At 36.8% G+C, this 10,695-nt stretch overlaps 2 protein-coding genes across 2 annotated transcripts in view; one reads left to right on the top strand and one right to left on the bottom strand.

The window, feature by feature from the left end:
• Positions 1 to 422: 422 nt before the first annotated feature.
• Positions 423 to 5,569, bottom strand: LOC114150811 (interferon-induced protein 44-like). The gene is made up of 8 exons (XM_028027515.1): positions 5,472 to 5,569; positions 4,121 to 4,640; positions 3,979 to 4,027; positions 2,517 to 2,712; positions 2,264 to 2,416; positions 1,993 to 2,164; positions 814 to 914; positions 423 to 721 (listed from the first exon to the last, which is right to left on the bottom strand). The coding sequence occupies exons 2-8, from the start codon at positions 4,590 to 4,592 to the stop codon at positions 527 to 529; spliced, it is 1,338 nt and encodes a 445-aa protein (XP_027883316.1). The 5' UTR covers positions 4,593 to 4,640; positions 5,472 to 5,569; the 3' UTR covers positions 423 to 526.
• A 2,600-nt stretch (positions 5,570 to 8,169) lies between these two features.
• hmcn1 (hemicentin 1) overlaps positions 8,170 to 10,695 on the top strand; it is an 83,286-nt gene continuing 80,760 nt past the window's right edge. The window contains exon 1 of the mRNA XM_028027512.1: positions 8,170 to 8,685. Within this exon, the coding sequence (XP_027883313.1) occupies positions 8,358 to 8,685 (328 nt within the window). The 5' untranslated portion in view covers positions 8,170 to 8,357. The remainder of the gene's footprint in view (positions 8,686 to 10,695) is intronic.

Below are 10,695 nucleotides of genomic sequence, written 5' to 3'. Positions count from 1 at the left end.
GCTTTAGTAACATTAATATACTGAAAGTTAGAATTATATGTTTAGCTTTTCAAGCTTGAAATTAAAATTAAATGCATAGATAAATGGGATATTTCAGTCTGTGTCCAGAACCCTACGTTCAAATAATCAGCTTTTACTGATAGTTCCTCGGACTCGACTTAAGAGGAAAAGAGATCGGGCTTTCTCTGTTGTTGGTCCTCTTCTATGGAACAATCTTCCTTTCCAAATTAGATCTGCCCACAGCCTGGATCATTTTAAATCGCTTCTTAAAACTCATTTTTATTCCTTAGCATTTAATTAAACTAGTGTTTCGATACTCTGTTTTTATTCACTTGTGTTATTGTCATTCTTGTACAGCACTTTGGTGCAGTTTTATGCCTGTTTTAAAGTGCTATATAAATAAATTTGACATTGACATTGACATTTTATTTTGTAGAACATTAAACCTGTGCAGGTAAAAAAAAACACATAGGTAAAATTTTAGGATTTGCAGCGGTTGATCTGTTGCATCTGCTTTTTCAAAATCTTATTCCCTGGTTTGAAGCGTGCTCAATTGGTCACTGAAATCATCGTAAAAATTATCCGCCGATCGAAGCATCTGGGTGAGCGCACTGAGCAGCAGGATGTCACAGTTGATATCTAGATCCAACGTCTCGGTGTAGTTCCTCACTGGAATAATGCAGCTCAGCGGTATCCCAAGCTTTGCGCTGGCCTGTTGCATCTGCATCATAGAGCACACATTATTCAGATCAAATTTGCTAAACAACAACAATCAACTTTCTGATCAAATGTTCTTTGTGTAAAAACACTCACTGTCTCCTTGATGTAGATGCTCTGGTAGATGTTTGTCAGGTCCTCTTTCACTAACAAACAGGCTTCATCAACTTTGGTCAGTACAACCAGCTGAGGAATCCCTGAAAACACAAGCAGAAACATTTCCACACTGGAGGCTCAATAGATCGGTTTGTGCACCTAAGTGGCAATAACTTCACTTCAAGTATTTTCTTTACACATGAAGCCATTACTTTAAACAGAAAATGTACTACCAAATTAATTAAAAAGTGGCTTATGGAGAACAAAGTCACTGCATAAAAAGACTCATCGTTGTTTGTTTTTCACGGTTTGACTATAAATCAAATGTAACATTTCTTTTAGGTCAGCTAGGACATTCATCTTTGCTAAATGCCAGAATAGTTATTTTTGAGAAAATGTATAATATTCTTCAAATTACATGCACTAAGATAACTATACCATTAAGCAATGGGGGGAAAGCACAGCTGATGATGAGCCCCTAAAGGTCTGGTTCATTCTTGAGTACAATTTCCAGAAATCTAACAGTGTCATGTTTATCTTTTTAAAGAAGATTAGACACCATGGGGATTTCCAGCCATTGTACTGTATGAGTTCAGTAAAGAGATGGGTTTTGATTCCCAGACATGGATCCGTTTTGGTTTGAACTGTGCAAATGAACCCCACAACAAACGCAAAAGACTTTGAGAAGTAAAACTGGCTGATGGTGATAAAAGATTCTTTATCCACAATGAAGCGTCCTCTCCTAAAGGAAGAAGCCATAAAACCAAAAATCAAATTTTTTAAACTCTCTTTGAGACATTAAGATTAATTTTGAGCCAATTCTTTTACAAACCAGTACACCAGTTATGTCAGAATTTCTGCAAACTTGTGAGAAGGTTAAAGTTTGACTCTAGTGATAAGAAAATGTGACCTTCTGAGTTTGAAGAAAGTAAAAAGAAACAATCTGTTGTCATTTATCAAGGAAAAACAAGTTTTGATATTCTAACTGAAAACAGAAAACAATTAGTCTGATTTAAAGTCATACAGTGAGGGGGGAAAAGCTCTGACTATTGTTTTTTATACTGCTTGTAAACTTCTGTTTTGAAATGCACTAATTTCACGAAGAACAGCGGCTACTAATATGATACACGTGTTTACACATTTTCATTATACTACGATAAGAGATTCAGCTTTACTGACGTAGTTGGTTGGCCTTTTTGCGGATAGCTCCCAGCTTCTCCTCCATCTTTGCGGACATAATGGAGATGTTGCAGGCATCAAGTACGTATGTGACACAGTGGATCTTGTCTTTGAGACTTGGAGACTTGCAATAGCCACCAGCATCAGAATCCAGAGGAGTAGCAGGGTTGAACTGCGGTAATGTTTGAAGGAGAAAAAAAAAAGAGCTTTGTTTAAGTTAACTGCTGTCAGATTTATGCTCCATCATGTACGATGTAATCAAATGTCACACCTGGTAACGGTCAGGCAGATGACCTTTGAGGATGCTAGTTATATCTTCTATATCAAGTCCTGTGTCGTTGCTGCCCTCCAGTCCCATCGTGTCACACAGGATGACTGGCAGAAGTCTGCCTTCTCTTCCAGCCTTCAGCGAGTAAGTTCGAAACTAAAAAAGGTGAATTAATACACTGACAATGGGAATATTGGGAGGATTTTTGTTTCAGATGAATTACTTTAAAAAGAATGTAAATTTGACTGATTCAGACCTGAGTGGTGAGGCTGGTGGAGGAACAACCAGACATGGCCTGGTTGGTGACATGGCCTCTGAAAACAGAGTTGATGGAGTTGAAGAAGCTGGACTTTCCAACTCCGACTGGTCCAACGAGTAAAACCCGAGCTTGGGACACAGAACTGATCTGGGGTTTGTAGTTCTCTATGTAATTCATCAGCTCCAGCTTATGTCTGTTGGAAGGTAAAAAATTTATAATTCAAGCAAATTATAAACTAAACAGTTTTTTTTCTTTTTTTTTTCCCAGTGAGATGGGTGTTGTGATTCAACCACAAATTTAAAGAATTGATCAATTAAGATTCAGATTAAACTGCATCTAATATGGAACTTTTATTCTTTAAATGGTAATTAAATAAATCCTAGTCATTTGTATTGAATTTGCTTTTGGTTAAATCAGACTAATTCAGTGCACTAACATGAATCCTACACTTCCGCCACTGTGATGAAAACAAAATTTACGTTTCTTAAATTTGGGAAAACCCAAGTCCAGATAGGAGCTAGCTCTACTGTATAAAAGCCAATTGTGTAACTACACAATTTATACTGTAAATAATGGAATAAATAACAGTACTTGTGAATAGTTCAGATTAAGATATTTTTTTCTGATGCTGTGTGTGGTGCCATTGTAGTAGGTGGGAGTCACAAGTCTGGTTTAATCAACTCTGTAGATTTAAATTGATGAATTTCCAATTCTGTTGATATTCTTGTTTTTGCAAACTTGTTTTTCTTGGTTTTGTTTTGTTATTTGTGATACTGCAGTCAGTTGAAAAAAAATATCTCACTGTCCCCCGCTCCCATCTGCACAAGCAGCGGCGGTAAGTCCAGACAAGTGAAGCATTAAACTTATGTTTTACTGCAGTTACAATCTATAACATAAATAAAATTACCTTAGACTTGATATGTAACGCTAACAGATTCAAACTGAATTTGAAAGACACCATCAACAACAGCATGGCTTGTCAATTACAGGAAATTAGCAAAGAATGGCAAAATTTAAAATGAGCTTAAAATTACACACTTCCTCAAAATGTGTCTTTTTAAGGTTTAGACTGAAACCACTGTAAAATACTCAGATATTCAATATGGAAGATTGGCTTGGAATGTTTTGTTTGCAAATGCCTCAAACCCATTATTGCATCATGTACATTTAGAAAAACTCTGAGCTGTAGTTTAGAACACCGTAAAATGATTGATCAATGTCTGCAGTCGCTTGAGTTTCTGTTTCGTTGTTGTTTTTGAATGCTATCTTTATGCTATGTGGGTAAAGTCGGATTATTTCTGTGATAACATTTGTGTGGTTCTTGTCCGTAACCATGGCAGGAGAACAAAAAGCTGCAGCGTTTACACCACAGTATTGTTAACTAGGTTTCCAACAGATCTCACTTTACCTCCCAGCAGTTGTGTTATTGTGTGCAAGTGTGAGTCTTCATTCATCTTACTCAAGGTTCCAGGTTACAGTCCGCCATGGATCCTCAAATTTAGTCAGCTCTGTTACAGTCATTGTTGAAAAGCAAACTTGAGTTAGAAAATGCATAAAATGTTCATATAAAAATAATGTTCAGACATTTAAAAGTAACTCACCCACCAGCTGGTAGACCTCACAGTCTATCAAGTTCAAGTCATTTCCATGCATCTGTGCAGCATTAAATGGGTAATAACTTGCTGCCTTGCTATGTACAACTGGCATGCCCGTATTAATAAGAACCAGGGATTCTCCAAAATAAGGACCAGAGTTGCTCATCATTCTAACAGCGTATGAAGCATTAGCAACTGGATATTTGATGAGTTTTCTTCCCTCAAAAGTAAAAAGAAATGCCTGGTCATCTTTAGCATATTGTCCAGACTGATCAAAAGGTTGAGTGGTGTAGCCTCCAAAAATGTAACCAGAGGCATTGTAGCCCACAGACAGAGTGGGTGACAGGCTGTCACATTGCTGGTGAAAGGCAGCAGCAGTATAACCATGGACACTGGCTTTGTAGAGCAGTTTCAGTTGAACATGTCCCAGCTGGGAGCAGATTGCTTTCTGATGAGTCTCACTTAGCTTGGAGTTCATGATGGGCTGCTGCTCCGGTGAACTGAAGGAACCTTTGATATTCACTCACTTTGGGGTGGGAAAGAGAAACATTACTGTGGATTACACAACTATTTGTTGACAGAAAAAGTAAGAAGGAAGCAATGCATTGTGACAAAACTGAAAAAGCCAACTCACATACATCTGTAGGTTTTTTAATTATTATTATTATTGTTACAGGAAGTTGGAAATCAGAACTGCCCCGTGGGTTGGATAACCATTTATCGGCACACCATGCAACATTAGTTACATTTTAAAGATTGGTCTTTATCTGCTTTGACTACATCAGCTTTCACAAAGACTTTTTAATGATCATTGCTACTGACAAGTTTCACATTTGTTTGTATTTATAGATTAGACAGCAGAAAAGATCGAAATAATTTTTGAAAATTGCGGAAGTTTAGGAAAAAGGATTAGTTGTCAGAAAATCAGAAAACCGCTGCAGCACCAGTAGGTGGCGACACAATCTTGATGCCGCCGATTCTCCTAGAACACTCAAATTTTATTTTAAATTATTCTCCATTTCTTCTCAGCAAACATCATTTCACACTTTTATTTGGTGTTTACTTTCACAAATTATTTTTTTTCCAAATGTTTCTGTCTTAGAGATAATCGTCCATCACTAATGACTCTGGGGTCTTTTAGTTTCTCCTTTAGTTAGTTTTAGTTTCTTTGAGAAGTTTCAAATTTATTTCACTAAATACAAAATCTGAACTTATTGGCCCTCTTACAGAGCAGTTCTAAGTTTACATACTACATTTCTAAATATTATTAAGTAAGTTCATAAATTCAGCAAAACTTTGAATTAATGTAAGTTAGTAATTGAAAGTATTGCAATAGACACATCAGTGTTAGTCTTACCTTGCTTCTTCAAAAGGGCACTTGGTGTCTTTGCAGAAAGCTCACTGACTGTGAAATAAATACTGCTGGCACTATAACCCCTCCCACAGTCAGCAATAGTGCAACAAATTTGTTTGAGACATCTGCTTTCAAAAATGAAAGTCTCTATCGTAAGTCTCATGTTTTGTCTCTTCCTTCAGTAAATTGGTCTGAAGCAGGCACGTGCGGGGGGAGGGGGGGCTTGAGCCCCTGCCCTTTTGTCCTTGATGCCCCTAGTGCCCTTTTTGAGGGTTTTTTTTTTCAAAAAAATTTTAAAATTATTTTTCTTTTTAATCTGTATGTCAGAAGGCCTGTTTGTGCCCCTCAGCAATAATATTTAGCTAAATATAATAATTTAGTAAAAAATAAACTAGTCTGGCTGCCCTCAGTCTAGTAATGACTCTCAGAGCCTCCATGTTGTTCAGACACTGGGTCCATGGTGAGGAGGAGGGGGTGGATCTGTGCCTCTAACTATCAAATTATGGGCAAAAATATTTTTTCATACACTGGTTTGTGAATAAAAACATAGGTCTGATGTTGACGTTAGAAAAACTTTCTATTTATATTTTCATAATCGTCCTTGCAATAACGGGACAAAACCTGCCTCACCCCTAAACACAGAAATGCTTCGCATGCAGAGAAACTTCTGACTTTAAATTAATCATTCTGCTAAATGCCCGGTTCGCTACAGGCAGCTTGAGTCGGTCCACCGACAGATATAAAGAATATCTGTCTTTATATCAGACAGCCAATATGGACCACCTATCGATCTACTTGAATATGTTTATACTTTGTAACGAAAAGCCCCGTCACATGAAATCTTATTTAGCAACAACAACCACGCTTCATTCAGAGTTACTTAAATCCTGATTCTTCCCTCTTATGATGCTTAGTTTGAACTCTGGCAAACTGTCTTCACAAGGTACAGGTGTCTGAATACATGTGGTGGCCTTATTCTCAATTTGTGTTGAACTGATCCAGCAAACAGTGGCTGGAGAGTGTTTCTCAGAAAAGCTGTTGATTTGAAAAGGGGAATTTATAATTGGCTCAATAGGGAATTTGGCGATATTGCAGTCATATGGAAACTGAAAGCTGCTAACAATTGGCCATGGGCATTCTATGTAACATCCATAAACATGCTTCTGCCTTTTTATTGAATATTTTCACCACCAACGTTTTTGTTCCAAAAGTGGTTTTAGGCAAAATAATAATAATAATACTTTTAGACAAAAAAAAAAAGTCTTGCACAATAACAGAAAACTTATTGTACATCTTTATTTGAAGTAATTTATTTATTTATTTTTTTTGTTATACTCTGCAACAATAACTTCTATTTACCTAAATGCTGCTGCCTGTTGATCATTTCACTCCAGTTCTTAACTCAATGCATTGGTTCTCTGTTTATGAAAGGATATAATTTGAACTTTTTGAATTGGTCTGTATGGTACTGGATGGTCTTTGGCCAAAATGTATTACATTCCTGGGTGGGTTTTGTCAAGTATGAACCATGTAGACCCTTAAGGTCATTAGAGATCTCTTTACTTAGTGTCTTCAGCTCTAGAAATAAAGATGTGGAGGTTGCATTTAGTTTCTAGTTCTTCAGCTCTGGAATAACTAATCTGAAAGCCAGTGTTGTGAAAAAAAACTACTGACTTATGTTTTCTTTTGGAAGGTTTGTGTTTGACACAACAGTCAAGTTCTTTGAATAAAAATATTGGCAGGGCACAACAAAGCGGTCGCACAGAAACTGAAAGTATCGGATAAAAGCCTCTCGTGCTACATAGATATTTTCACATCTCTAATTTTTTTCCAATGAGGAAGGTGCAACTTTCAGTTTTGAGGCATGTTCCTTCACGCATTCACCGTTAGTCTTACGTCTAGAACTGGAAAAAAAGCAAGTTGGCTTGCATTTCTACATGTAGTTAGTCCATAAAAACCATATGTAAATTATAGAACCAGGACTTTTTAATGCTGTAATAAAAGGGACAAATTGCTCAAATTTTCTTTAACGAAAGAAAAATCTACTTTTTGATGATTGTTTGACTGTTTTGTTGTTGTTTTTAAAACACAAAGCAGTGACACAAAAGTTTTCCCTACAGTTATCACACTTGCATTTTTTTGCTCAAGTGTACTAAGTAGCTAAAAAAAAGAGAACAATTTGTTTTCACGAAACATATTTCTATAGAATTGGTTTTTCAAAACGCATTTGTAGAATATTCCATTAAATCGAATTTTTGTTTTGAATTTAGATGCGATACCAGCATATTGCCACTAGATGGAAATGCAGACTTGAGCACAGACAAGAAAATCTCGGAGTCTCCACACTGTTTTCGACTTGTTGCTCTTCAACTTGTGAATTTTTCAATATCTAAAATCCAACCAACTATTTATTTTTTCTTAAACGTTGCATCTAGTGACAGAAAACAATAGAGAATACACAACAACCTAAATGGATTAGTAAAAAGAGTTTTTTAAAAAAAAAAAACCGAGTGGAGTAATTTTATATATTAAAAACGACATAATGCGTTAATATTTTTAAAGTGAGCTATATCAGTAGGCAGATATTTTGTAATAAATAAATATAAAATGCACGCAGGATGTCTCGCGAAACCTCTTCTTGTCCAATGGGACAGGCTTTGCGCCTCGGAGATTGTGTGGCCAGCTTAGAGGTGGTCTTTGTATGTCAGAGCAGATGAAGGGTCCTGACTCTGCATTTCTGTGAGGGACAGTGCCAGAGCCGCTGGGACCGGGAGTGTAGCTCATAGATCTCTGAGGAGCTGCAGAAACCACAGAGGCGCACTAAAAGAGTCCTGTGTTCCACTTTGGCTCACTCTGCACTTCATAAACCGCTCTGATGTCTCTGCCTTTATGTCGACACTCGCCCTGAGGGTCACACTGGCGAAAACCAACTGTACAAAAACTCTGCCAGAGAAGGATTCTTGGACTTTTGAACTTATGTGGCTCTTAATTTTATTGTCAGTGGCCTTTTCAGCCGCGCAGGACTCAGGCACCCTGGCCAAGAATGAGGACATCCCGGAGGGAGCATCCACCCTGGCGTTCGTTTTCGATGTGACCGGCTCCATGTACGACGACCTGGTTCAGGTCATCGAGGGAGCTTCTAAGATTTTAGAAACATCCCTGAGCCGACCGAAGAGACCGCTGTATAACTTCGCCCTGGTGCCCTTTCATGACCCAGGTAATACAGATCAAAAGAAAGGAATGCATGCATTAAAAAAAAAATCTTTAATTTTATTTGTGCAATTTTTCACAGTTCTGCATTTTCTGTTAAAACAAGGGTCCATGTGCAGTTTTGAACAGACTGGAAAAATATAAAACTTGTTCAGATAATTTTTCAAGTAAGTTAGTGTAAAAAATTTCACTTTTTTATTTTTGCACATAGACTTTCTTAGATGAATGTCTTACACTGAAGATTCCTAAATGCCCTTCCACCCCCAAATTTCTGATGAGTTTGGTCAAGGATTCCTCCCACAATTATGTCAGTCATATACTTTGTGAGGGAACGTTTAGTTGTGGAACATTAGAATAAATAAGTTTTAATTATTATTTTGAATATGAAAGAAAAATCAACAGCTAAAATGTTCTGCTCATTTACCTTGACTTTAAAAACTGAAAGCTGCTTCTATGTGATATTTTGAAGTTTGGAATGGTGATTAGGAAAAAATAAATCACGTTTTTGCTGTTGTAGTGGTTTCTGATTATAAAATCAGAAGATCATAAAACATCCTGCAACCTATACTCTTATTTTATGGGTTTGGAAGGTCCATAAACAAAACTATAGATATCACAAGCCAGCCCCTTTCTCAGTAATTGCAGAATAAACTATGACCCATTCTAGATTTTAGAAACCGATCTAAGTTTGTCCGTATGCTGTAATTCCACACTGATGAACTGGAACGTCAGCAAAATGTTTTCATATTTGTGGACCACACAGATTCTAAACCTCAACCGGGAACAACTTTATAAACAAATGTATTAAAATTTAAAAACTGCTGGAATAACATGGAAATTGTGTCTGAAAAAAAATGAAATTTTGCAATATAAAATGTGTTGGACCTTGAATATTTTGAGAGTGTTTGGTGGTTGAACTTTATTCTTTGTAGTCCAAACAAAAGCAGTTGGAAAGGTGGAAGATGTGATAGTTTGTTCACACTCCGCCCTCTGAATGATCCTCACCTCCTCCCTAGCAGGAACTGTTGGACTTAGTCTCTGTGCAGATGTTTGGACTGACGGTCTCTTTCATTAGCATTCCGTCAGGGGTGACTGAGAGGCTCTTAGTTTTGTAACGGCTTGACGATTGTCATCACCTTCTAAGTGCTCTCTCATTCTCAGCAGTAATGTCTAGACAATATATCATCGGCTCATTTAACACCAATGTCACGCTGCAGGTCAGAACTGGCAAATAGTCACGTAAGGCCATTCACTGCAACAAATTATGTGTTTAAGAGACATTTCATGAGATTGATTGCAATTATTTTCAAAGTGCTTAGGGAAAAACACACAGGAACAACAACATTTTAATAATAAAATTTTTTAATTTGACACTTTTCTAGGGGACACTTAAAGGAAGAGGTGAGCGAACAACTCTGAATGAATCTGATTATTTTTGCAGGTTTGGATGCTTTTTAGCTTAAATGTAAAAAAAAAAAGACACATTCAACGCTCAAAATAAGAATTGCCTTGATAGATTTTGACAATGTATTGCAGCATCATTTCCATAAATGTTAATGGCTTTTGGTGTAAGTTTGCTCCCACAGCCTGAACATTTTTATGTCAAATACTGTAAGCAGGTTAATATGAAAATACCTGAACCAGGAGACCTGAAGGAAAAGAAAAGAAATTAATAGACAGATGATTTGTGTGGTGAACACAAATTCCTCATCCAGATGTTGCTTCTCTGCTGGTTTTCAACATTTTTCTGAAGCACATATCCTTATTTCTCTGTTCTGTGAGCATTCATCTTAAAAAAATAACCACATAATACAAGGTATAAATCTGTTCTTTTATACACAAATGTAATAAATATCCAATTCATTGTGCATTTTTTGAGTGTGGAATTTATTAGGATGTGATATAAGAACTGCAATGCTTTGACGTATCAACAGAAATGGAAAAACAAAACTTTCGTCTTGGACTAAGTTTAGGTTTTCACACAATTCTTCCTGTCTGATGAAGTAAATTCTGAGAT

Source organism: Xiphophorus couchianus, chromosome 9, assembly GCF_001444195.1.
Source record: "Xiphophorus couchianus chromosome 9, X_couchianus-1.0, whole genome shotgun sequence".
Classification (NCBI taxonomy): Eukaryota; Metazoa; Chordata; class Actinopteri; order Cyprinodontiformes; family Poeciliidae; genus Xiphophorus; species Xiphophorus couchianus.
This window is presented reverse-complemented; position numbering and strand designations above follow the sequence as displayed.